The 27,388-nt window shown below is 47.4% G+C and overlaps 1 protein-coding gene across 1 annotated transcript in view; it reads right to left on the bottom strand.

Annotated features, from left to right (window-relative positions):
* The window catches only part of HID1 (HID1 domain containing), a gene marked incomplete at its 3' end in the record, with an annotated part of 29,265 nt that continues 1,877 nt past the window's right edge, over positions 1–27,388 (bottom strand). The window contains exons 2-19 of the mRNA XM_082007962.1: positions 20,911–21,060; positions 18,419–18,589; positions 15,538–15,651; positions 12,571–12,677; positions 11,972–12,088; positions 11,002–11,224; positions 10,549–10,605; positions 10,293–10,433; positions 9,797–9,887; positions 9,011–9,162; positions 7,632–7,710; positions 6,796–6,960; positions 5,365–5,592; positions 4,738–4,871; positions 1,478–1,558; positions 1,003–1,094; positions 512–670; positions 1–64 (exon numbers count right to left, since the gene is read on the bottom strand). Coding sequence (XP_081864088.1) covers positions 1–64; positions 512–670; positions 1,003–1,094; positions 1,478–1,558; positions 4,738–4,871; positions 5,365–5,592; positions 6,796–6,960; positions 7,632–7,710; positions 9,011–9,162; positions 9,797–9,887; positions 10,293–10,433; positions 10,549–10,605; positions 11,002–11,224; positions 11,972–12,088; positions 12,571–12,677; positions 15,538–15,651; positions 18,419–18,589; positions 20,911–21,060 — 2,325 coding nt within the window. The remainder of the gene's footprint in view (positions 65–511; positions 671–1,002; positions 1,095–1,477; positions 1,559–4,737; positions 4,872–5,364; positions 5,593–6,795; positions 6,961–7,631; positions 7,711–9,010; positions 9,163–9,796; positions 9,888–10,292; positions 10,434–10,548; positions 10,606–11,001; positions 11,225–11,971; positions 12,089–12,570; positions 12,678–15,537; positions 15,652–18,418; positions 18,590–20,910; positions 21,061–27,388) is intronic.

The raw sequence follows: 27,388 nt of genomic DNA, 5'->3' as shown, positions 1-27,388 counted from the left end.
TTAGACCCGCTGAATTTCAAACAGCTTCACGTCTGTGTCATACCAGATAGGGGGATCCACATTCCTGAAAAGAAAAACAAGATCCACTTTACTCTCTGTGGCCAGGTACATGGAATTCAAATCTCACAGCCAAGATTACAGGAGCTGGCTATACAGAATGTCTTCAACTTTGCAAAAGAGAAAATGACCGGTTGAGAGACAATGGGCCTTAAAGGGATGACAATATCTACAACATCCTACAAAGCCAGAGCTTTGCATGAAATCTCTGCACCATGCCCTCTAAAAGCAGCAGCAGGGAATAGAAAAGCTGCCAGTTCCCAAACAAGCAGTACTCCCAGAACAACTCCCTTCATGTCTCCTGCTCAAAGTTTTGGAGCAGCTGATTCACAACAATATCTTTCCATCCTGCAAATATGAGACAATCCAGAGCTGGGCAAGTGCATGCAACACTCTCTACAGGCCCCGCAAAAGTTTGGAAAAGACCAAGTTAGACTGCATCCGGCTGGTTTACCTCAAATAAATAACTCCCCACATGTAGGTCCGGAACCACATGGCAGTGCCCGAGTTAGCCTGGTACTTGCGAATGAGGATGGGGTGAGGGACAGGTAGCAGCCCCACCAGTGTGCCATGCTGCAAGAACTTGAGGATCTCTGACTCATCAGTGAGACCCCTGCAAAGAGACCGATCAGGAACACCCTTAGCATTTCTGATAGACACCCCCAAAACTGCTGCAGCACAAAGTATCAGTCTAAACACAGAGCGGGCGACCATGGCCACCAAGAACACAAGAACACACACTCTCTACACTGAAAAAAAACCCAAAACACAGTCGAGAAGAAATCAGAAAAATAAGAAGTTTGGCAAGCAAAATAGTATCTCCTCCGCTTTCAGTTGTACTTTACAAGGTTCCTCCTAGAGTCCCTCCAAATTCATCAAACTCTGCCAACTTCAGAGAGCTCTCTACACACTGCATAGCCAGTTTCTCTCCAAAAATGTACTTACTTGTCAATGCAGATCTTCTCCACCTGAGGGACCAGCACCTGTAAGAGCCGCATGATTGTCTGCAGGGGAAGCTTTGACTTCCAAGACATTACCTGTAAGTAGGAAAGCCCACAGGGAAATCAGTGCACTGCACTAACTACTGTTATCTCCACTATCTCTACAACAAATGAGGTTTACAAAAACCACGAAAGTGGTGGATGAACTGAGTGCACAACAGCAACACAATAAATCCTGGAGCACTAGAATTATCAGCCACTCAATGAACCTAGCAGGGCATTGGTTTACAACAGGTAAATAAAAAATACTTCTTTGCAGATGGTAGTAAACTTCTGTAGCTTTGACCACAAGTCAAAGACATTCCCCATGGGAAAACCCTGCTCTGAAAGAGTCTCTGCTTTGGTGTGGGGGGCAAGGCAGGCATTGCTGCTACACGTCTTTTCCTCATTATTTATTTCCCCTGTCCAGATCCCCTTACCCAGTCAGGAGTTGGAGTCCACTGTCCACTGGAGGATGCACTAGAGAGACGCCTCCGATCCCGTTGGGGGTGTGATGCCTCCTATCAATAAAAATAAAAAAACCCCAAACAACAAAACAAAAGAAAATGCAAATGAAATCACAAAAAAGCAAGAAATACAACCCATTTTTTGCTGACTTCCCCCCCAGCTTTTCCAGAGCACAGCCTGTACCTAGAACAGATCAAACCCACCAGGCCTTCATTCACCTAAACCATGTGCTTTGACCCACTGAGTGGCAGTATTTGGTGGTGTTAAGTTGTAGGACCCTGTGGCAAGGTCACAACTCCAGTTACCACTGCTGACACTCTCTTGGAACAATGCACAGTGGGAGAGTTAAAACAGGACTGACAAAGACTGTTCAAGCATGCTTCTTTCTTCTAGCACAGAGATTAAACAGCTAAAGGCCACAGCTTTTCAGACCTCTGTCTACTGAGTACCTCTGGGGTTTTTGGTGCCCATCCTGGAATATCTTATTTTTTCCCAAGGGTGGGCTGTCAGCAACCCCTACCTAATAATCCCTGCCCCTTAAGGAACAATGTACTCATACCCCCAAACACGAACACCATCACTAGTCACTTTTTAGAAAGCTCTGGTCAAAAGTCCAAGACCCAATTCTCTCTTGTTATTCTTCTCACCATCACTCTGTTTTGATTTCTCTTATACTGAAGACATAATTATCACACTGGCTTTCCAGGTCTGCTAAGTAAAGCTCCAAATATTCATGGTGGGAAAGAAGGAAATAACCCTTTAAAATCACTGTTGATCTCTGCAGGAGGTAAAAATGGAGAGGTTTTTTCCATTTTGCAATGCATGCTGACCATTCATTACTACAGCCTAGAGCTGACCTTTCTATGAAACAAATGGGAACAGCACTTCCTTCCAAGAGCCATCCTGCACCTCCACATGCGTGGACTCATTCACACGTCACCTTCTCAACCAGAAACAGCAAGCTTGGGGCAGAGCTGTGCTGCAATCCACTGGAAGCTGACAGTGCAGTACCAGTCCTTTTCTAACTGGGGAACAGCTCAAGCCAGCTGCTGGACACAGAAATGTAATGACCCCTGATTATGTTTCATGGCCTGCTTTTCGTCTGCAAGTTCTCAGCAAAGATCTCACTTAATGGCAACATGGTGTGCTTAAGACACCCTGCTGACCATGGGCCTTCACCTGGTATCAGGGAAGGCCAGGAAAGATAAGACTGGTCCTGGGATATTCGGGAAATCTATTCATTCCAGCTTATTCAAAGCCTAAACAGCAATATTATTTTGCAGTGTTGTCAGCTACCACCTTATTGTTCAGCCTGTTCAGCTTCAGTGCCGTGTCCTCATCAAGCTTCTAAAAATAAAATTAATAAAAACATAAAAACCCTGATTTCCTTCCCACCCTCTTCCTCTTTCCTCCCCACTCTCCCACAGTCCTTGCCCCCTTACAGCTGCCATCCAAACGCTGGCATCCAGCTGACACATTTAGGAGAGGTAAGATGGATATACACTGAAATATGAAGGCTGTTGAACATTTCATGAGACACTTCTGAAACGGTTATGACTGATAGAGGAGAAAATTATAATAGATAAAGGAAGGAAAATAAATCAATCATAAGGGTGTCCATCCTAAAATTTATCCAGTGTCTCTTATTAATTTATCTTAATTCAGTAGGTTGGAACCAGGTTGGAACACAGAAAGAAGACAACGTTCAGATAGTCTGAAACACCAGAATCCCTGGAGACAGGTGTGTGCTACCTGAAGCGCCATGCGATAGCAGCGGTGATTCTCCCATAGCATATCCCACACCCAGCACTTTATTGCCCTTCACCTCCTGTCTGCTTTTTGGCCCCCACCCCACAAACATTCAGACATGCAAATAGCATTGCTGGAGCCAGGTGGGGCAGCTAATGGGCAACTGACTGTCTGAGACCAAAGGCCCCCACGTGCACACACACAAGGAGAACAAGCAGAGACGAGACGATCAGTAATATAGGAGGCTTCAGCCTGCTCCACTAGATCACGACGCCTTTGCAAACATCCCCCATTGTGTTCAAAAAACGTGTGGATGTGGCGCTTCAGGACATAGTTTAGGGGACACGGTGGCGTTGGATTAATGGTTGGCCTTGATGATCTTGAAGGTCCTTTCCAACCTTAGTGATTCTGTGATTTGCACCCCGATTCTGCAGTACTGTCTCAGCAAATGCATGTTGAGAGCAAAACAGACTGAAAGATTCTTGTAGCACCACCACAGTCCCTAACAGCCCATGATAAAATGCATCATCCCATCCCAACTCATCACCTCCTGCCCAGTTGGCTTCACACCTGGTCAGAGCTGGTGTGTCATTTTGGCTATTCCAGAGAAAACTAAGAGAGAAAAAGCTGGGAAAGTTATGTCTTTCACCATGGGGCAGTCATGCCTCCTTGTGCAACGTTCTTACTGCAGTGAAACAGCTCAGTGGACAGAGAACGCTCAGGCAGAGCGTGAGACAGTGCCAGATGTGTAAATGTGGCCTTGCTGAAGGAGGAGAGGACGGGCAGGACAGCCTTCGTAATACACCGCCTACAAGACAGCCTGGACATTTTTGATACTGGACAGGAAAGGACATGGACTGAGTTAACAGAGAAAAATAAAAGACTACTGCTCCACTGAATTTGGAAGAAAGCTGTTTTATCAATCTCAATGGGGAAAACTAGCAAATGCCAGAAGGCTGACATTGCCACCAGAGCCTAGGAAGCCAGTGCAGCCTTGATTCACAGACTGCAAAGCCTCTGTCTCATCTACATGGCCAAGCAGCCACCACTCTGAGGGCAGCATCTCAGCCAGGCCCTCATGGGAACACATTTTTCACAACACCAGCTAGACAGAATATTCTGGTAGAGCTCTCCATCCCAGAAAGGAGGGAGAGGAAAGAGAAGCAGCAGTCATAAGCCTCTGGATCAGGAACATATCCCTTTGCAATTACACACTTGCTGCTCTATCAGTAGCTTTCAAGGTGGAGAAAACTCAGTCCTCTGGTGTCCTAGCTCTTGTGTCACTAGCACAAACTTGAAACACCCAAGGTGATGCAACAGTACTTCTGAACCACAGTGTTTTCCAGCACAGCTCACGTGTGCATATTGCCTCTAATATGATGCCTTTCTGCAGTGGGCCAACCAGACCTCTCCTTTTAAGTCCCCCATTTTAGTTAATGTCATGCCCTTGACCTTCCCTACACACCAGAGCGTCTGGCCTTACCCCACTCCAGGGCTCCCCATCGCTCACAGCTGAGGGCAGGTAACCCTCAGGTGGAGGCTGTGAAGACTCGGGCTCCAGCGAACGCATGGTCCCGTCCTCTGATACCTGTGACTTCTCTGTGAGCTTGTCAATTCCTGTGTTCAAAAGAGAAAAAGCTCAGACACACGAGTGAATTAAACACACTTAAAAGCAGGGCGTTCTTCTCTGCCCTACCTGCACAGACACCCTGTGCATCTGCTGACATGTTGAGAGTGTTCCACAGGAGAAGCAAGATCTAGCCTTGATTTCACCACCCCAAAGGAGTTTGTTTGTTTCTGGGAAAATGCTCCCTGACGTAACAGAAACACAGGTTCCCATGGATATAGTTAAACTGAGGCAAAAGGTCAAGATTAGGACAAGTGGCCATGTGGACACTAAGTCTGAGAGGAGAGAAACTCAAGGCAGTTTACTTTGACTTGTTTGTGATCAGCTTGGGCAAACTGATCTGAAATGGAGACTGAGAGGCAGCAAGTAATTCACAGACATAAACTCTTAATCTCTCCCACACCCAGTGAAAGGGTGAGTCCACACCGTATCTCACAGAGAAAACAAACCTCTCTCCTGTTACAAAGGTAAACTATAGCTGACCTGGCGTGGCCACCAAACTTGTCTTCAATGTCCCTGGTTCAGCAGGGGCAGCAGGACGTGACCCTTCCATGGAGACCCCATCCTGGGAGTTGGTGCGAGAAATAGGCTCAGGAGTTTTCTTCTTGCGCTGCAGACCTTTCTGGATGGACTGTGAGTCTGTGGGTAAGTTGGCCAGCTGGTGAAATACATTCCGCTTGCGGATAACAGCATAGACCAAATTTGAGTTCCCTGGGAATCACAGCAGCGAAATGAGAAGTAAGACTCAAAGAGCTCTGCCAATACAGTACAGCTCACTGGGTACACAAAGCATGGTTGTGGAGACCCTGCAGCCTCAGAGAACCATGTTTCCACCCACAAAGGCAATGGCTCAAGGAAGAAAGAGCAGAATTCAGTAGCCTCTTATCCATTACAAAGCAGTACAGGAAATTCAGATAAATCCTTTCTATGCTGGAAGACTGACAAGAAACGGCTTAGTAACTGACATTCAAACAACTGAGAAGAAAAAGGACAGTTTAAACCACATATTAGCACCTATCTTGGAGGAAAAGGTTGTTAGCCAATATTCAACATTTCTCTATCTTCAAAAGAAATCACAAAACATATCGGGGCATTCCATTTGAGGAGAAACAGGCTTGAAATAGGAAAGCCAAAAGGCCAGAATTCTTACTGTCTGCAAGGTGGCAGAGAACAGAATGAAACCATCTCCTACAATAAAGCACAAATCACAGCTGCAAAGGCTGTTTTAGGGTCTGGCAGCTACCACTTGCTAGATTTCCATTAGGGAAGCGGAATGGCCACTCTTAATTTGCAGTTTTAAAGCAAAACATTAAATTTTGAGCAGAGAGAAATAAGAGCTCCCAGCAGGTTAAGGGACCTCACTATTATTTCCTTAAGGTAAAAAAACTGTTTGTGCTTTTAAGAGGGAAAGAATAAGGCATTTCCTAGAAAGGTAACAAGTAGCAGAACTTTGTTTGGATTGGGGCTGTTTGGTCTTCAGCTCCAGTGACTTGCCAGAGCACAACTCAGGGGCACTTTTAAACATTTAAGGAGATGGAAGTTGTTTTGTCCCCTCACCTACATTGCTGAGCAACATGAGCAGTTTCACAGCAGCATCCAGCCAGTCACAACTTAAATGCTACACTTTCCCTTCTTCTTCCCCTCTACCCATCTCATCTTCTGGTCTGCAGGAGGTTGACATTACGCTGATAATTAGCTGCCATCTCATTTCGCTGTAACCCAGCCTGTCTGGGCCAGGACCCAACACTGATTATCTACTAACTCAACTTCTCAATTCTATGCAAGTCTCCATGTGGCTGGTTTCTACACTTCTCCCCTATGCTCATCTGTTTGGACTTTCTCTGAACTTCCATCTCACATGCTATTGGATTAAAACTAGTGCAAACCCACTAAATACAGAAGTCAGTCTCTTACCATCAAACTGGTACTGAATGATGTTGTTGAAAACTTCCAGCAAGAAGAAAACGAGATGGTGGTTCTGGACAGCAGAGAATAGGAACCAGGTGGTGGAAAAAGCCTCCAGGAGATGCAGTAACTTGTTAGCAGCCACCATGGAGAGAGACTTCAGGTATGGAGACACTGTGGAAGGCAAACAAATGAAAACTGGATAAAGAACCATTTCACATAAATACACCACTAAAAATGTTGCCCTTGCCACCTTCCCACCCTGCAATTCTGAGAAAGCCTCATGGAATAGCCGAGACAAACAGGGTTCCCCAGAAACATTTCCAAATATAAAAGAAGTTAAACAGAGATAATTGACTAGTAAATGCAAGCATTTCTGCTTTTAGAGGGTCTTGTGTAGTTTTACAGCAGTATCATCACCTCTGGCTTGCTTCCTGAAAAGCTTACACAACTGGAGCCACCTGGAGACTCACTAAGCCTGAAGGAAGCCACTGCCATCACGGGGTGGTGGCACTCCCTGCTGGAGAGGGACAGCACTGCCAACCACCCTCACCAGGCCTTCTGGCAAATGCCCTTCTGCCACCTCAGAGGGGCTCCAGGGGACTCTGCTGTCCCACCCTCTGCCGTCCCACCCTCTGCCCCATCCAACAGCCCAGGCAATAACGCTGCAGGCAGGTCTGATCTGCAGCAGGCACCTCCAGCACAGGCTAGCAAGCATCAGCTTCCAGCAGCTGATCACTGGTCCATGCTAAGGGGCACAGGTAGGAGCACGGGGAGAGGGGAACGAGAGCAGCCAGAGGTGTCCCCTCTGTGGGCTGTGGTTTCACACTGTGCACAGTGCTTACCGTTCACGATGATGGTGAGCAGGCAGTCAAAGAGAGGCTGCAGCCGCTGATGCCCGCTGGTTATGATCTTGTGAAAGACCTACAGTAAGGAAAGAGTTCTTGAGCAAGGTAGTACCCTACTGAAAGCACCCTCTCAACCAAAACCAGTGCCACCCCCACACTAATCGCTTCCTGACACCATTCTTTCCTAGGCAGGGCCCTGCACACTCCACAATTACACAGGTGGGGAAGGCTGCTCTCACTACAGACTTGCGCTCCATGAGTACAAGCTTTCATTTACAGGAATCCTCTGGGGACCTGATTAGGGCTTTACAGCACTACAAACAGAAACTGACTGTGAACTGTTCCAAAATACACAGGCAACCCGAGACAAAAATAAACCACCAGGAAGTAAGAAACATCTTCACCTCCAATGGATTTTGACTGTGAACCCTGATGATAATTGCTTGAAATGCCACAGAACTAATCATTTCACATTTGATTTTAGTGCAAAGTTCTAACTCAAATGTTTGTCCTACTTTTCTTAACTATGCCCTCAGACATGGAAAGATTCAGCTGCCTCACAACCAGTTCAGACACTCCCAATCTTGGCCTTCCTACCTCTAGCTGGCATGCCTGTAGAGAAGACCTGCAGCATAATGAAAATACAGAGATGATCTAAAATTAATGGAATGTAATAGCAAAACACATAGCATCAAAAACAGTTCTGGTGGAACAGTTCCTACTGCTTCTAATGGGAATCTCCTTTTGGAGGTTGATCAGAAGCTGCCGAGAGATTCTTCTCTGGAAAATGAGCACTAACATGACAGGAGGGTAACCTGAGGCTGGTACTGCAAAACACACAACTATTTGTAGGCAGTATTGTGGCCCTCAGCACTAAAACAGACTGAAAGATGAATGAAATCTTGAAATAACCCAAAGCTGTAGGGTTGAGCGTGGTATCACCGGTGTTCCCATTATGACAGACTTGCTCCATGCAACTCTGGTTACTTGGGACAGAGCCAGCAATGCAGTCAGATCTCCTGCCTTCCCTACCTGCAATCACGTCTGGTAGAGACCATGGACCCATACCACTCATGCCAGTTCCAGAGTCCGTTAGACACCAGCCCAGCACCATCCGGGATTCTGCTCTTTGGGATCATTTCATACAGAGGGAATTGCATCTCATGAATATGCACCCTGCCAGACACATCACCTCAGGTTAACAGCACGCAAAGATCCCAAATGCTTGGATGCATCCCACACACTTTCTAGGCTGCTCAGTGGGCTAGCAATCTAGGAAGGATGAGTATATTGAAGGAGGAAGGAGGACCATTATTTGTGGAGGTATGAAACAGGAGTTAGCAAGGACAGAAAAGAACTGCTGGAGCTATACTCACTATGATGAGCAGGTCTGCATGTGTCCCTGTGAAGACAGGGATGTCCATAGGCACTCGTACAGAATACGGCTTGTTCAGTCGAACCCCAAAGTTACGCTCCCCACTGAGAAGCAGGAGGATAAAGACCCCAATGTGCATCAAGCCCACTCGAGCTGCAGAAAACAAAACAAGACAAACACACATCACAATGAGGCCAGTGGACTCCTGAAGACAGAAGGGCAGCGAGGAGAGAGGAGAAACACTATGGGACTGAAAGGAAAAACTGCACAGACCAGACCATCCTGATAATGGACATCCCACACAGAGCTCCCTCCGCTGCCAGTACCAGAGTCCTTCCCAAACATATCTATGGGGCCAGTACAACGTTAAGTCTTGGACAGATCATGCTTTTCTTCATTATGTTCTTGATGTAAACCCATCACTGCAGTAGGAAAGATCTGACTTCTTTCCACTACTCAGTTATGGAGTTATGCCTGATTTACATCCAAAGCAAGCAGATTGCTCATTTCTCCCTCTTCATGGGATCAGGGACAAAGATTTTAGCAAGTTAATATATGCTAAGGAGCTCACTTCCCTGTGTTGTGGCATAGACCATGTCCTGCTTCTAGTCTGTTGCACACATTAACACCCAGCTAATTGAACCACTCTACTCCGTGCCTGCAGAAGCCTAGGAACGCGCACTCAAGATGCCATCACATCTCAGTGGTAGGGAGGAAGCATCCTAGGAACATTCTAGATCAACTGCCAAGCACAGAACATCCCAAATATTGAAAGTAGCCAACTTACACTGGTCTGCTCTGGCATCATTGAGAAAATACAAGATTGGGACAAGGATGTCCAGAACATCGCTGCTCTTCAGCACAAAGAAGAGGAATTTCTGCAAAAAAGGCGAGGATTTCAGACAATCACAAGCATATTTCTTTTTCTGCACCATCTGCAGGACTTGAGACAGGTAGCCTCAAGCTAATTAGTCTCTCAAGAACATGAAAAAGGCTGGTGTATGCACCAGCTCTTTAACTCATCTTATTTGTAGAGTTATTATACCACCTGCTCCTGCATTTGCCTCAAGCACTGACCTTCAGGAGCTGCAGCCTCTCTCAAAAGCTCTCCCAGAAACCCACAGCCCATATAGCAAAGAATAGTGCTGCTGACCAGAGTAGCAGAGAGTCACTACTAACTACCTGCCCAGCACGCTTCACCAGGGCTCAGTCTGGCCACAGCCGCAACAGGCTCTGGGCAACAGGCAAGGTGTGGCAAAGCTCAACAAGAAGCAGATCCACACCTTGTTGAAGTCACAGAGTTTCCAAAAGAGGACGAGGAGCTCCTGATGGAATTGGATCTTCTTGGCAGAGTTTGGCAGGTAGGTCTGGACCAGCGGGTTTGATAACAAGCGGGCCACTCCTTTCAGGATGAACTGGAAATCCTGCCAACAGACCAGAAAAGAGACTGTAGTGGGCCCAGGGCAAATGCAATCAGCATGAAATAGTGATTCCTGTCATGAAAATGACAGGAAATAGTTCAGCACAGGAGCATGTTACCTCCTCTCGATGTATTCTTGAGAGGTAATTCACAAACAGATTGTCTGGTCCGGGAGGCTGCGTTCAAAGACAAGGAGTGAAACACTTACTGGCAACTTTACTCAAGAAGTCAAGTGTAACCAATGGCTCTGGGGGCTAACATCTCTCATTTCAGCTTTCCTCTTTGAATGATCCAGTTTTAAATGCTAGGAGACAGACCACCTCAGGGAACAGTAGAGTCAGGTGCTTTTCACGTACATGCTCCTGATTCAAGTCAGTGACCAAAACCAAGTGGTTTGGTCATGTACAGCTGCTTAGTGACCTACAAGAAAGAAGCAGGACTGGGACAGAGATAGTAGACTGCAAGGAGAGGAGTGGTGCTGCACCCTACAGGTCAACATTCAGTGCAAGCTGGTCTAAGACGACCACAAGGAGTTCAGGAGAGCAGCAAATACAGCTCCCAGTGTCACTCACATCTACATCATCCATGGCCGTGCCAGTGGTCGTGCCATCCACAGTGGGACTTGAACTGGTGGAGCTGTCATGGTCCAAAGTGACAATCAGCACCTGGGCTGCCTCCTCCACCAGCGGCTCACGGTAGTCAGAGAAAAGCAGGTGATTGTAAGGAATCCCATAACCCACCGGGTCGTAGGCACAGACCACGTTCAGGAGTGAGGTGAAGAGTGGGAGCGCATGTCTGGGGAGAAGAAAACATTCTCAGAAGGCAGAAGCAGGAAGCAAAAGGTTCTGCCTTGCGGAGAGACAGGCATCTCCCCAAGAGTCTGGGGTCATGACAAAACACTAGCATCTTCTCTAACCTGTAACAGTGGCTCCTGACTGAACAGCCCAGAGACAAGAGCTGACACTTCAGCTCCCAGCTGGTCTCCTAGACTACAGCTGGGAGCAATGGGGAGGTGAAAAAGGCCATGTGGCCTCCCAGAGGAATCCTGTGCAGCACTGTGAAAAAGGAGACAGGACCTCAAAGCTCTCTAGACTCTGGAAAGACAAAACCAGAGTCCGCCTTCAGCCAGGATTGTGCTCCCCAAGGCGAGCAACTGCCACCCGGGAAGCTGCAAGTCCCAGAGGAGACAATGTCACTAGAGGGCAGCATTCGCCTGCCCCCAACACCACAAACCTCTGCAGTGCCAGGCCACCACGCCCAGCAGGGAACAGGATCTGCCATTTCCCACAGGACAAGGATAAGTCCTGCATCAAACTCCAGTGACCACCATGCTTGGCCTCTCCTTTTACTGCTAAGGAACAATTCTCACTAAGCAGAGATGCTAATGGGGCGTATGTAAGACAGGGACAAAGGAGAAAAAAAAAAAAAGACAAGAGCCCCTAGGTGTTGGAGACGGCAAGTCCCCATTACCAACACAATCCATGCAAGAGATTTGAAGGTATTTTGACCCCTGGCACCCAGTTCCCCACCCTTCACCCTCACCTGTTCTCTGTAGAGCAGAAGAACTGCACCCAGGGGTTGGTGTTGCTGCTGTCTGAGGAGGGAGGCAGATACATGGCCTCGGAGAAACAGGTCAGCAACAGCTTAAGCAGCTCTGTCCTGAAAGAAGGGAATAAGCAAGGCCTGGAGCCATTCAGGAGCAGGGCTGGGCACAGGAGGCACAATCACTCACCACAACACATAAAGAAGGCTCAGTCCCATCTAGAAAGTCTTCCCCACAGAGAGCTAAGCCCATTTAATTTCATAAGCAACACTGCTGTCACTGGCACAAAGCTCATCAGAATTGCTGCCTTATGAAAGAGGAATACAGTACACAGCTCCTAGGCATTTTCAAAGCAGCAATGTTTTGCCAGTTCCTGCTGCAGACATTCTGCCTCCCATATCATACTACAAAAAGCCATTCAAAAGGTCAGCTGTTGGTTTTTTTCCTGTGTTGCCAGTCCTGTTAGCTCAAGAAAGGAGCAAGAAGAAAGCCCCTTGGGAATCACAGACACCAAAGGCGGCAAGGAGAGCCCATCTCCCCCAGATGTTCCTCTCCTGAGCCCAGCTTCTTTCCATTCTGCCTTTGCAGACCCGCTTACCTATTCAAGTCATGGATGTAGTTAGGCTGTGGAGAATGAGCAAAGCCCACTCCTGCCTCCCAGATATATTCACAGCTGTCAATGGAGTGGATATCTTCTGCTGTGTCCTGTGAGGAGAAATAAGAGGTTGGACCACAGAAGACAAGAGCAAGAGTTCACAGCACTAGTGGTATCCAAGGCAGATCAGCACCTCTTTAGCAATAGCAAAGAAACCAGTACAGAAGCATCCAAACCCTTGGATTGTACATACCAGCCCCACCCAAGGGGATTCCCTGACAAAGGACCTCTCGTCTTCAACAGGTACTGAGCACCATGCAGAATGAGGCCCTTCCTCTAACATGCTAAGGTGCAATGCTAGCCACCTCCACTGGGAAGGGCACCCAAAGCCAAAGGATCCAAAAATATATTCTGTTCTCATTACTGGGTGCATCACTATCTCCTCTCCTTTCCTCCACATCTCATGAAACACAGCCCAGGTCAGGGCTTTTCCTTTGCAGATCAAAAGCACCACACAGGGGTTCAGTCCTGCTTGACACCTCAACGCTATTTCAGGGCACGTCATGTTGAGTTTACCCACACAAAGGCGACTCGCAATGGCTGCACCCCAAAGGCAGGGGAAGCAGCAAATGAACCCTCATTGATAATAAAAGCAGATATGGCTGTGACTTGCTTTTCAGAGGGTAAAGCAAGAAGGTGACTGCAAAAATGTTATTTCTCCTAGTGAGAACCCTCCCAGTCCCTTGACATCTTCTGGCATGACTCCCAAACTCTTGCTTTGCAACCTGAAGAGATGAACCACAGCAGTTTGCCCTTCCTCTTTGTCATGGTCAGGCAGGTCAGGGTTGAGCAGCTTTGTGGAGACAAGCAGCTACGGAAAACTACCTGCCGACCCTCCAGGAATGAATGACCAGGAGCAAGGGCCCAGATAAATATGTTTGCATCAAGTGCACTTGTTACACTTTGGTTGTCTCCTTTCTGGGATTTAATTAACCAAATTCTACCACCTGCCTTTTCTCCTCCCTGTTCTTGGGGAAAGCAATCAGAGGACTCTTTGTAATTGCTCTGGGTTCCCATTGCACAACCTTCCTCCCTTCCACGAAGGCACTGATCTCAGGGCAGTAGGGCTTGAGGGCAACCAAGATACACTTACCACCCCAACCATGACTCCCACAAAACCAGCATGTTGACAGCAGCTACTGCTGACACAGAAGCAACTTCAGCTTCTTCCACAGTACCAGCTTTTCATGCCTTGCCACTCACTTCCTACAGAGAGGCCAGAGCTCACCTGCTGTCAGGTTTCTTACCAAGGTCCTCAGAAGAACCCTGAGACTGGAGTGCCCAAGAGCTCCCTCCACAACCAAATCTCAAACATCTCCTGCCAGGCACAGGCTTCATGGAAAGAAATGCTATTACATCCACAAACCTGCTTCTACCGTGTGTGACTAAGAACACTAGGAGGAGACAGCATGTTACTAGCCATCATTAGAGCAGTTCCCCAGGCCTAAAAAAGCAGGTGCTGATGTCTTCAAAGACCTCACCCTTGGAAGTAAGCAACAAAACACAGAGATGCAGGCACTGTGCATGACAGAGGGATTCCCAGTTTCTAGCCACAATTCCAGGGCTGACTTCAACAGGAGGGCAAACAGCAAAAGAGTATGGGCCACTCCCGGGTTTCCTTTGTCCACTCCCTCACAGCTCTTCCCCTTCCTCTTCACTCAGTTCTGCTCCAGCAACCATCCACCACAATCTGTATCTCTGGGGCCATACGCTGTTCTGCCATGAGCATGAGGTAGTTGTACCCATCTCTCTGCTCTTAACATGCAGTCAGACCCAAGACCGCAGGTCATACCAGATCCAGAGAGGGAAGACAGCTAGGCAAAGACTACAGAGGCCGCAGGCAGCAGACAGGCAGCAAGGAACATAGAGCATTCACAATCTCATTGTCTAATGCAGCTTGCCCAGAGCCCTGGAAAACCAGGCTGGCTGCTGCCAAGGGAGAAAGTACAGGTGCAGTGGCAAGCACTCTGCCAGAAACAACTGTTGTCACCCCTCTTGTGCAATCCACCCAAGTGACAGCACAATACAAGTCCATCTCTTTCAGCCACACTCCCGCTTACTCTTAGCACATACCCATGTGGCTCTGATCCAGCCTCACCCCTTCATCTCCAGGTGACAGATTTTAACCCTATTTCTACTACCCAGGAACTTCAAGCAAGCAATTTAGTACTCAGGTTTGTCAGGGAATTTTGCAGCCATCAAATACACAGTGATTTAGCATGTTCATTTTTAATTTACCTCATAGCTATGCCAAAAAGGAGAGATGCCCACTTTTGTTTATAGACTGGACCTACAAGAAACACCACAATCATAGGTGGGGAGAGAGAAAAAGAGAGGGAGAGATATACACCAGAATCTGTCCTTAGGTAGGAGATCCCTGCTTCAGGGAACTCCTCTGAAGTAAAGAAAGTCACCATAAAGATCAGAACACATTTGTCTTTTCTGCAATGATCGAAAGAGGGAAAGGAGGTGGAAAGACACAGAGACCATCTACTCATTCACATCACAGCACCTCAGATCAGGCAAACGGCTGCTTCCTGCCCCTGACTGCACCAAATCACCAGTAAAAGGAACAAAGTGCTGCTAAAGGTCTCTGCTCTAATGGCAACTACAGAAGAACAATTGTTTGCCAGCACAACCACCTTTTCCTGAGGGGCGAGTTGTAGTGTGGGGATAAGTGCCAGCCACTCCAGCTGAGACCCACCCAGCTGTCTCAGAACATCTGTTTTAGAAGGCACAAACACCACAGAGTGAACCCAAAATGTTGATCAATATTAGTCACTGCAGGTTCAAGTTCAGCAACTCTATAATATTTCCCTGCCTGCAGGTTTGCAGGAAGCTGCTGGCGTTTTCCAGGGTACCCCCCATGCTAATCTACCTCTATGCAGATAATCTCATGATTCAGCTTACCACCGTGCTCCTCCGGTGGCTCTGCACAGTGAAATCAGGGCAGAAGAGCAGATCTGCGACAGCAAGGAGCAACGACTCGGCCAGTGGCCGGGCATTTTCATCATCTTCATCTCCCTAAAAGCCAGAAACATAGAAGAGCACTGTCAGCATAGGGTTAGCAAACAGCACACAGTAACATTAGTATAACACAGCAAGAGAAGATACGCTCCCCCAACAATGTGCAGGGAGGCAAGAAGTTACAAAGGAATAAGAGGGAGAAACACACAAAACCCAGCCAGCAGAGGAAAGAAATGCCCCCCAGAAGGCAATGACTAAATAGGAACAAGCTCTTTAATTACACCAAACTGAGCAGACAAAGGCCTAGAGATGTCAGGGAAACAGAAGAGTAGCACTGGACCTTGTCATGTAGAGATGTTTGACCTATTGAAAAGGAAAGGGAACCATTACAGAAAAGAGAGTTTTACAGTCATGAAGAAGGGTGATTTGGGTAGTGCACAGAGACAGCAACATGAAGAAGCCAGTCAGCAGTGATAAGGTGTAAAACCTCCCAAAGTCCTGCATGGTCTGCCCAGAACTGGAGGTGACAAAAGCAGAAGAGGCTGCATACACCATGCTCAGCAAGGGGCCACCTCAGCCTGCCATGGCAGAGCAAGCATGACAGCAGAGGGGATTTTGTCTCCAGCGTTCAAAGCAATCACTCGAGTCATGCATGGCTACTCCTCTGCAGCCGTTGCCATGGGAAACCTTGCCAGATCCTGCCTGTCAAAGAGCATCCCGGATGGGAGGCCTTCCCCACCACACACTGGTGCTGGAGGGAAAGGCAGGGAGCAGGAATGGCAGGAGCTTATCTATCTCAGCCAGGCCTCTGTCAGCCTGCGCACGACACACGGCTCTTAAATCACAGCAGGCAGCTGACAGAGATAATAGCCTGTGCAGTTCTGACGTCTGTCTCAGTGACAACAGGAAGACTGCCGTCAGACAGATCCCGGATGCAAGGAGAGGCCCAGGGAGGATGGATGGTGCCAGCACAGCAAAGATACTTTTATTTGGGCTCACAGTCAGAGATGAAATGAAAAGAGTTAGTGTCCAAGGGGATTTATTTTCCAAGAATGATCTTTGCTAACATCACTTCCGTTGCCGGAAAAAGTCCCTGCAGGCTCTGGGTACCACCACATCCAAAATGGGTAACATGCAACAAACCAATAGATCTGTACACAACACAGACCCCTTACAGGAGAGGGGCACCCACCCCCTAGGAGCTCTGCCATCCCTCACAGCATCACAAAGCAGGTGAAGGAAAATCGCAGAGATATTTACTAATGGTCCAGACTTACCATCATCTTCCCCTTCAGTTCCCAGGGAGAAATCAGACTTCAGAAAGCAAAGCAGTTGCCCCTAGATTAGGCATGACCCCAGCTTCCCTAACATCTTAGGGCTTTATTTGTTATCCCTTGGCACACAGCTCAGCCAGCGTTACAGCTGCTTCTGCACATGGTTAAATGATGGAGCACACTGAACCACAACAGCTCCACTGACATTCAGGAGGCACAACGCAGCAGGAGGGCTCCCAAACCTAGCACACATGCACTGGGCTGGATCGCCTTGGGGTGACCCCACCACTGTAAGGCTGAGAAGCTCTCTCCTCCAACTACTGAAGAAGGTAGAAAAACAGTTCTAACAGCAGCCTGGCTGGATCAGAGCACCAGGCACCTCACATGTTCCTTCCCAAAACGAGCCACTCCATTGTTAAGCCTCTCCAGTACTCTCTGGCCCCTGCAGGGATGAAAGGGTGGACAACCACCACCCTCCCAATCACGCAGATCACATAACACAGCAAGGCTAGCAAAGACTTCCCTTTCCACCTGAACTGGCCTCAGGCGAAGCAGATGAGAGGTGACAGGCAGAGACAACGCAAGGTGCAAGGTTTGTACTGTACCAACCACTGCTGATCCTTTATAACCTTCCCCAAAAACACTGCAGTACACTTAAAATTCAGAGGAAAACAACACTCGTCAGTACAGCCACACTGATCTACAGATTCAGAAACTCGTAGGAGAGCGCTCTCTATGCACAGAGCAGGCAGCTGCTGAGGGAGCAAGCAGGCAAATTTCTGGCCTAACTCAACTGTATTTTCAGCACTATTTCTCCTATTTGCAGGAGACTCATAAGCATTTCACCCTGTAAAAGACACAGAAGACACTCTCTGAGAGACACAGAAGAGCACTGCTGTGCCTGCTCTCCAGACAGAGAAATGCAGGGAGGTTCAGAGACTCTCCTGAGATTATACATGTGACTGACAAAGCCAGAAACCCTAATTCTTTAATGAATCTTGCTCAGTTGTGGGCTTCACCTATCAGGCTAGGCCTCTGGTTAAAACTGTATCACTCAGCTCATAAGCAGGGTATTGAGTCACGCTGCTGAGAGCTTCTCTGGCACTATTTGCTTTTAATGTGGCATTTTAAGATCAGTGGAAATGGCACCTTCTTTAAGTTTAAAGTCAAACTGTAATCAACTTTAGTTAATGGAATAAGGTCATTTCAGTTTAAGAAAAATCATACAGCCTTTAGTACCACGCTCACGTTCGTTTCTATTCACACCTTCAGTTATACTGTAAAAGCCTTCCCTCACATACCAGTACTCTCCTACAGCTATACACACAAGTGAAATATTCAGATGATGCATCCACCTGTACTAAATAAAGCTGAGGGTGAGAGGAAAAGTAGCAAGAATCCAAGGAAGGAAAAGAACTTAGAAGGTGCTACCTAATTTCTGACCAAATAAAAATAACTGGAATAAAGTTGTCCCCCAAAGTATATAGGGTCTCCTCGCTGCAGCCTCCTCTTTACACTCCAGAAAGAAGAATAAGTGCCAAGAGACAGACCCCTCCTCGGCCAGCCCCAGGAACAGTTGACCAGAAGAAACCTCTCCAGTCTGGGTCCTCAAAGATGTAAGGCAGGATACGGGTGAGGAGCCGGCAGCAGTTCAAGACGATTTGCCTCTCCTTCTCTGTGTGGCAGCCACTCTCTGCTCCCTGCACCAGCTTCTCCACAGCCTGAAGGAAACAAAATCAAGGTAGGCAGCATTAGCCTGGACACGAGCTAGCAAGAGTTCGGCAGGTCTGTCCTGCTGCACAAAGAGTTATAAGCAGTTCTTGGAGCCCATTTTCTCCGAGTTCAATGGTACAGGCCCCATTGCTCTTTGAAACACCGCAGAAATACGGTTAATGATCTTAAACAGACCTTCCTGAATTTCCACTGTCCTACTGCAAGAGACCTCACATGCTAGGGCTAACCCATGCAGCACACGTGTCGTGTCACCCGAGACAGACAGCCACAGCACCAGAAGGCTCCTTCCAGCACTAGTCCGTGGCACCACACACTGCACAGAGCCGCATCAGGTACATGAGACACAGGCAGAACCGAGGCAGCAGAACTGTGCTGCATGGTGTGAGGCACTGACAGGGGGACATTATGCAGAAACACACCAAGTCTGACATACCTGTTTGTGCTGTTGTGATTACAGCAGGGACCTCTCCTGACTCAGGAGGTGGGAGTTAAGCTGCTGCCTGTGACTATTAAGTGTACGGATAAGGATGCGGCCTCCAGCAATCTGGCAAGGTCCTGTTGCAGAGGAGGGCGGTAGCCCAGGTTTCCCCCACTGACCCTGTGACTAGAACTGCTCTGGAAAGAGCTTCTGGGCTGAGTCTCTGTAGTCCATGTGATCCCTACTGAAACTGCCAATGGAGACAGTCACACTGGGTTTTTCAGAAGAGGATGTGGGTCTTGCCAGGCAGTAACCACAGTGGCTAGAGGTTTTACCCATAGACAGAAAAGGGCAGCTCCTTCCCCCAGCAGTCGCACCCACTTGCTCTTACTCCCTAATCCCAAGGGGAAACAGAGGGGGAATGAAAGCCAAAACATCTACCAAGGATTCACCTTGCTGCTTTTTAATTCATGAGGTCATGTGTCTCTGCTTATTTTCATAGCAGACTGTCTGGGTCACTGACTCCGCTAGCCTGCGTCACTGCCTTAATGGGTATTTAAATGTTGTTTGCATAGTTTCAGTTTGTCCACACTGTGACCGAGCTCAACTAATTTCAGGCACATTTATGACTCTGCACAGTCCAAGTCTCCAGCCACGACTGCAAATGACATTCCAGCCATGCTGTTGTGCTCTCCACAAACATGCAGCATTGCTAAGTCCAGTGGCCACACTGCACCTGGCACAGGTCAGGGCCCTCAGCCTGGCAAAAGCACTGCAGGAGTCTGCAGGCTCCTCTGACCCCTATATCCCAAGATCTAGGGCTCCTGACTAAACAGCCCTGCAGCAACCAGGTCTCCCCACACATCTGTTTCCAGCAGGAAGAACGGCCCATATTTTAGTCTTGGTTTGGGGGGAAAGCGGGCACAGAGACAAAGGGGTTGTGTGGTCAGTACAGGTCTCTCCAGCCCTCCTCGATTCCCAACCTGCTGATTGCCAGAAGGCAGGAGACAGCACTAGGGAAGAACCATTCAATTTTTCCTCATTTTTGTATTCTTTCTCAAGTATCGACTACAGACTTCTGTCTGAGGCACAATTCCCAGTCAGAAGTACCTTCGCTATGATTCAGTAGGTCTCATTCACATTTTGTAGAGCAGGAAAGAAAAACAGGATGACAACAACCATTTAAAACAGGGAAAACGCCATTCCAAATGTTTCCAACACTACAAATTCAAGGCTACTCTTTGCATGGCTCTAATCAGGAGCATTATTCACACCTGCACTTTCCCAGGTGGAATAAGTTGCTCACCAGCTTGACAGTTTGCCAAACCTGGCAGGGTAGGAAACATGAGTCACTGTCCCTTGTGCTCTGCACAAGGACATGGCAAAACCAGGAGCAGCATCAGGGATGTTCTGATGTCACAGCAGAAGGAAGAAAAGTCTTACAATCTCCCCCCAACTTCACCCAGGCACTTGTACAGTGACAATCTCCACATCCCTCTGGGATCTATCAGCTAGAAGCCAGACTGATGTATGGCGAGGACCAATTAGATGCAGACAGGGAATCGGAGGTACCAGCCTCCCCACAAATATGCAGCCTTTGTACAAAGTCCCCTAAGCAGGAAGCAGTTTACACAGCAGGCAAGACCCAAGAGGGCAGGGTGAAACACAGGAAGGGGACAAGAAGAAAAAGGCTCCAAAGTGAGCAAATGCCAGCTTGGGTCTGTGCTAAACCAAGAGAGGAATGGCTGAGAGTTACCATCAGCAGGAGGCAGAGACAAGCAAGCACACCATGTGGCACAAGGAAATAATACGATACCTGTCTCCCCTAGGGAGCCATGGGGCACCCCCCTACTAGCATAGCACCAAGAAGTAAGACAGCACCAACCTTACCTTATAACACAAAGTAGCCAAGTTTGAAGGCGATTCTTCTCTCACTGCTCGGATCTCCGCAGCTGGTACAAGGGCAAAGACATCCTGCACTGAAGTGGCTGTGTCTGCCCAGAACTGATCCCAAAAGGCATCATCTGTTGCCTCCACAGGCTGTGGAGACACAAACATGGTTACAGATGCACAACTACCATTCTATGAGGTCCAAACATCAGCAGTTATGCCTGGCTTGGGGACAGGACCAGGCATGGAAGAGGGTCAACAAAACATACTGGCATTGGTTTTTGTACCTCAACCTCTTTGTTACCACGGCTTTGGCCAATCTGATCTCCCAAAAAGATCATTCCCTCAGCAAGGGGGTGAGCAGCAAGACATTTATGTGACCAACTGCATCAGACTGTGACTCTCCAAGTCTTTCATGGAGTCACAACATACATGAGGCCTCCTGCTTGTCTGCAACCTAGGGCATGTATTATAAGATCTTTACCATGTGGGCCAGGCTGCTGTCATTTACTATGTCACCTTCAGAGCAAGCCAAGAATACCCTGGGTGTGCACTGGAATTACTTCTATTGTAACCAAAGTCTTGAGGAAGCAATCAGGGACATCTCACATTAAGGCACAAACAGAACTGATAGACCCATCCCTAAGTACTTACGGATGCAAGGGAATTGATCTTTCTGAATCAAATATTTATGGGACACTGGACTCAGTGCAGCTGGTCACTGCCCAAGCTTTGTTCTTAAAAAGCACTAAGTGTGCAATTCAAAGATGAAGATGGAAGGAGGAGACTGAGGTACCAAAAAAAGCAATCCATTTCAGATCTGTGGTCAGGGAAGCCCACTCCCCATGCCTGGGAACACACCCCTCCCAGTTACCATTTCTGGCTCTGCAGATGCAGACAAGCCCCTCTTACCGGCACTGTTGTCCCCTTTTCGTAGTGAGATTCTCCTCGAGCCCACCCTGAAACCCCAGTGCTAGGTATGCCGGCCATGAGGATGGTCTGTTTGCCAGAATGCAGCTGGAAAGACAGCTCTGTACAGCTGGCTACAGAGTCCCAATGTTATTTCCCCCAGCTTCTTCCCGACAGCATGGCATCAACTTAGAAATCAAAACAACAACAATGACAACCTGGGCGTCAGGTTATATGTGGCTGAACAACGCAGACTGGACTTGCTTTGCCCTTTATGGCTTTGCAGAGCCAGAGAGCAGTGCTGGCCATTCAAGGTGAAGCAGAGGCTCAGACACACAGGGCCAGCGGTGCCTCCAGCCCTGCGGAGTGTGGCGATGACCTGCCACTCCCCAAAAGGTGAAAATGCCAGCACTGTTTGCTGAACAAGAAGGCATCTCCATTACACAACATCTCAGGCATCCAAAGCCTGGGAGCCTGAACAATCAGGAAAGACTTAACTTTTCAGGCAGCCTAGAACTGAGCACAGCTCTTCCCGTCTAAATGCTGACACTTGCCAAGAGACAGGCATTGCCCAAAAATGGTGGGAGCGCTCATCCAGCCCAAGGGTCCTGCTACAGGAGTGGGATAAATACATGTGTATTTATGCCGAGCAGTGTGAAAGAGATGGATCCATTATTTCAGTCAGAAGAGGAAAATGGAAGCGTTTCCCCAGGACTTTCCCCAGATGTGGTGGCACTTTTGGCAGGTGGGAAGAGCCGTCTGCCTGAGCACTCCCAGCCCTTGGCTTGGGGTGAGAGGGAGCCTCCTGCCTGTGATGTGCAGCAGCTCCAAAGCAAACAGCAGCTCTCGCTAACTGGGATAATCAGCACCATGGGTGGGTCTACCATGTCAGATGGGAAAGGGGCAAAAATATGAACATATGTTTAACTTAAACAATTCCTGCCCACTCCCAGCTCTGCTGTAGTAGGCAGAAAACTTGCCCGGCTCTATGCTGTTTCTAAATGCAGCTAAGATGCAACTCCAGGGAGAACAGCTCATTCACAGCTCTGACACTGAGAAGTGCTGCATTTCCCCCTTTGTTATCACCTCCTGAATTAAACAGCCACAGTCTGTGAGCAGGTGATGTGTCACTACCACCCAAAGGCCAAAAAGTTAGAGGGGCAGGCCGGCAGCCTGCTCCCAAACTGGTATAGCAGGTTACTGCCCTGCAGCTCTCTGCCTTAACCCTCCAGTGCCATAAAGGCTGCTTATTGCTTGTCCTGGTCCTTCCAGCCATGCAATGAATCAGCCCAAGCAACTCTTCAGTCTTTAAAAAGAAAAAACAAAACACTCACACGTGTTTAGGCATCTTATTAACTTCTGCTCTAGTGCTGAAACCTTCTTCATTTTATCACCTGGCCACCAAAGCAAGTTCCCACTAAACCTCTTCCCAAGGGAAGAGTAACTTTTTCCAAACCATTCAAGATCACAGCTCCTCAGAGGGTATCTGTAGAAACAGCCAAGTGTTTACAGCCTTTCAGCTTCCCAAGTGTGTGAAGGAGCTGTGCTCTTTGTAACCTGGGCATAAAATGCTTAAATGGAAGCAAAGCTATTTTGAAAATCTCATCTCTAATTACACTCCTCAAAGAGAGCTAAGTATCTGGAAATCCAATCTATGTAATGCATGAAACATCCTACACTTCCTACACCCCCTTTCAAACCACGTACCACAACCGCATGTATAATTGCCACATGTACTACTGGCTGCCTGCCACAGCCACTCCCACTAACAACAGTGAGCAGCAACTGTGGCTAACTGGAGATCATGCATAAATAATTCACTCTCAACTAGAGGGGAAGAAGAAAACCATTTGCCTCCAGCAGACACAGATCCCTTTACCTCCCACTAGCCTGAGGCCTCCTCAGCGGTTGAACACAGCCGCTACTTTACAGATGGTAACACAACAGCCAAGGCAGATTGAAGAACACGCTCTCCAACTAAAATTACTTAAAGAGGTATAGCAGTAATTACTCAAGCTGCAACATTGGATGCTGCAGCCACATTAATGTCACGGCTGCCGTCTTGGCAAGAGGATTATGCTAAAACACCATTTCTTTCATTTTTAATATCTGCAGCAGGTCAGCTCCTCATCCAACAGATGGTATCCCATGTACAATCCTGGGACATGGATTCAGTGCTGAGTCACTCACGTCCCCACAGCCCCGTTTTAATGAGCAGTCTGGCATCACGAAGCTACTCGATCCACATAACATTCATCTCCTTGACAGAACATTACTGGATGTTTTTAAGCTGATTGTATTCTGCACACAGCATCTCTGGGGATCTAAATATGCATTTCCTCATGCTGAGCTCACTAACAACCTGTGTCTAGCTCACAGAGAAGGGAAATACAGAGACCTAGAACACTCTTGTTCACCAGCCATGGATACCTTCATTTGGAAATGTCAAGATTTAGTTACAAGTGTTGGTACTGCACATGCTGCAGTAACAAATCCCACAGCACCGCTGCTAGCTTTGACAGTGCTTTAACCAGAAGAGCTCATGAGGAGCTGAATCCTCACCTGCTGGATGCCTCCAGTCTTTATTTCCCAATAGTTATAAATGTTGGGTTTCAGGTTCTTTAAAGCACAACACACACACATGCTGTAGGAGTCAGAAAAGGAAGCCTTTCGGTTTGCAAGCATCTTGCCAGTTACTGAACAGAGAATCACAGCCCTGAACAGGCAATCCCCAGGCAAACAGGATACCTCACAGGAAACAGGAAAACAGAGTTGAGCTGACCATATCCTATAAACAGGAAAAGGTCCAAAGGCACAGCCTCCCCCCACTCGTTACTGTCCTCAGCCTGTCACTCGTACCACCTTTGCTTTCTCTTTCAGATATAATCCCTCACAAAACACAGGCAGGGTGAGTGTTTGCACCCTCCTGCCGACCAAGAGCTCTCTGCACTTACACCTTTACATTGAATGCCCGTTCCCAACAATTCCTCCAACAGGACCCTACCAGAGGACTGTCCTTAAATCAATTCTGAGGTTGCTGCAAATCGCCAGCAAAGAATCAAAGGGGCAGACACTAGTCTTGCTCACTTTGCTTCTTGCCAACACACCAAGTGAGCATCCCATCAGCCGAGGCAGCGAGGCATTTGGGGCAGGGTCTCTCCTTTTCCCAGGACTCAACAGCACAGCAGATCCCTCATCCCTCACGGGGGTTTCTAGGCAGTACTACGCAAGCTCGGATAATATGTAACAGCAGCGTGCTCCTTTCCACCCCAAATGAGGCAGAACTGTGGAGTGTAATGACCACAGAGCCATTCATGCAGCACTTGATTGAGCCCTGGGAGATCAGGCAACCCTGCAGGGCAAGTGGATTAGTTTGAGGCAATTCACACACCTTTGTACCACCTGTTTCTGAGCCACTGTGCAAACGGAAAGTCTGTGGATGGATTTTTCAAAAACATTAATAACTAGCAAGATTTCATCCCTGCTGCCAAGGACAGCAGCTCCACACAGATTTCAGAGCAGAAATAAGTATTTCTATAGGATCTTTGCGGTCAGCAGTGCAGAATCAAGGAGAGGTTCCACATGAGCCTATTGCCAGTTCTCTGCTCCCACAGCAGAGAGTGTTGCAAAGGAAACTGGAAAATGGGAACTGTTGAAGCCTGGCAGAGAAAGCCTAGGACAAAAGTCAGCTGGGTGAAGTATTAGTTACAGCTTTGCTTTTAAGACAACTTTGCTTCTGATCAACCTGAGAGACTTGGATACTTGAGTGCCGTCAGAAACAGGCTACCAGAAACCAACCTCTCCCTAAACACAAGAGGTACTTTTTATCAGGCTCAAATTAACAGCCTGTTGTACTACTGCTTCATCACATCAGGTAAAAAGAAAGGACTGGAGTTTGTCCCTCATGTCCAATCCTTCCTGTTTCTTTAAAAGCAGATTTTAATGCTAGCTATGTCTCTAACAAGCTTGTTCACAAGATCAAAATTTCTTCCAGTCAGTTGCTTGCAGAAACCGTTTAATCGCCAACTGGCTAAGAAAAGAAAGCGTGTTTCCCCAGCAGTTAAGGCTCCCAGCTTCAGTTCCCTGCTCTGCCACTGACCAGTTGTCCTACTCACAATCTACGTTTCCTTTCACCTGTTAAGCAGACAGAATTTTTATGGGTAATTTGGGAGGGGTCACACAGTCTCTATGACAAAACACACCTGTTTTATTACTAAAAGGGTGGGCCCTCCCTATCAATTTAAAGGTGTGAAGTGCAATGTAATATATATGTATCACACAAAAATCCTAAAGCCTATTTCTCCTTGTGTGACTATAAATATACATCTGTAGCATAAACTAAATCCTTCCTTCTGGTACTCCTGCCCTTTTTTAATCACTGAAATCATTCTGAAGTGATTTTTATTTTTTAATACTATTACACCGCCAGAGTTTCTCTTTGGCAATTAAAAAATCAATTAAGTCAATTTTATTTGTGTTCAGACTTGGTTCAACTTTCCAGTTCTGGGCTTCATGTGTGCTACAAGCATTCAAGTGTTACGTTCCTTACAGATTTTTTTTTTTTTTTTTTAATGTTCACACGGGAACATTCACATTTTTTAATTAAAAGCCTGGAGATAGTAAGAACTGATTTTTAAGAAAAATGTAACTTCAGTGCCAACTCTGAACCTTCACTACTGAGCAAGCAGTGCTTCCTACTCAACCACTTCCTTCCATCAGAGCCTTAGGAAACACCGCATAATGCATTACTAAGTTCACAGTTTCATGTTACCAACGATTTGACAAAAATCTTTTTGTCCAGCTACCTAATGTCAGAAGAGAAGGCTGCTGAGAAAGCAAAGTATGTTTTGAACTAATAGCTTTGAAAGATTTGACTCTGTCCATTATTGCAGCCTGGTTTTGAATCCAGGGTCTCATGGACTAGGAGGTTACATGGAGGTTACTGCTGGTACAAGCTCAGAAGGCTCCAGGAGAGTCCAGTCACGCATCCCGCACAAGCAAACACCAGTGCCCTTCTACGGTAAATATGGGAGCGCCAACACCCCACCCTTTTTCCACATGGCAGTTAGTCTCACCTAGACCACACAGATATGAAATTAATCCAGCCAAGAATTAAGCTTTTTCTCTTTCTTTTATTCAGGGCCCCAGTGAACCTTCTTTCATTAGACACGTCGATAAAGCAGGGGAGGGGAGCAATCTGAAGGATTGCCTCATACAGGATTTTCTTTGTGAACAGCAGGCTAAGATCCCTATAGGCTTGATTTCCCACCCCCAATCTCATTTTATAAGCATATTTCGCAGTGGAGGAAGGACAGTCCAAAGCTGAAGGCACTACTTGACATCCAGAAGAGACTTTGGAAGAATCCCTAAACGTTAATTCATCCACTTGTCTTCTTGCCTAGGGATGCTGTGGAACATCCACAATTGGACATTTTTAAGAACATGTCCACAGAAGCCATTCCTGAGGAATGCAGACAGAAGTGATACTGCTTTAGAAAGTATAAACACAGTTTCTCAAAGGCTCCTCCAGTCTTACTTTTCTTTGAATCATTTCCCAGTCCTAGTCTTT

Source organism: Phaethon aethereus, assembly GCF_964289735.1.
Source record: "Phaethon aethereus genome assembly, chromosome: 18".
Classification (NCBI taxonomy): Eukaryota; Metazoa; Chordata; class Aves; order Phaethontiformes; family Phaethontidae; genus Phaethon; species Phaethon aethereus.
Note: the sequence above shows the minus strand (reverse complement) of the source record. Positions and strands in the feature narration are given on the sequence as shown.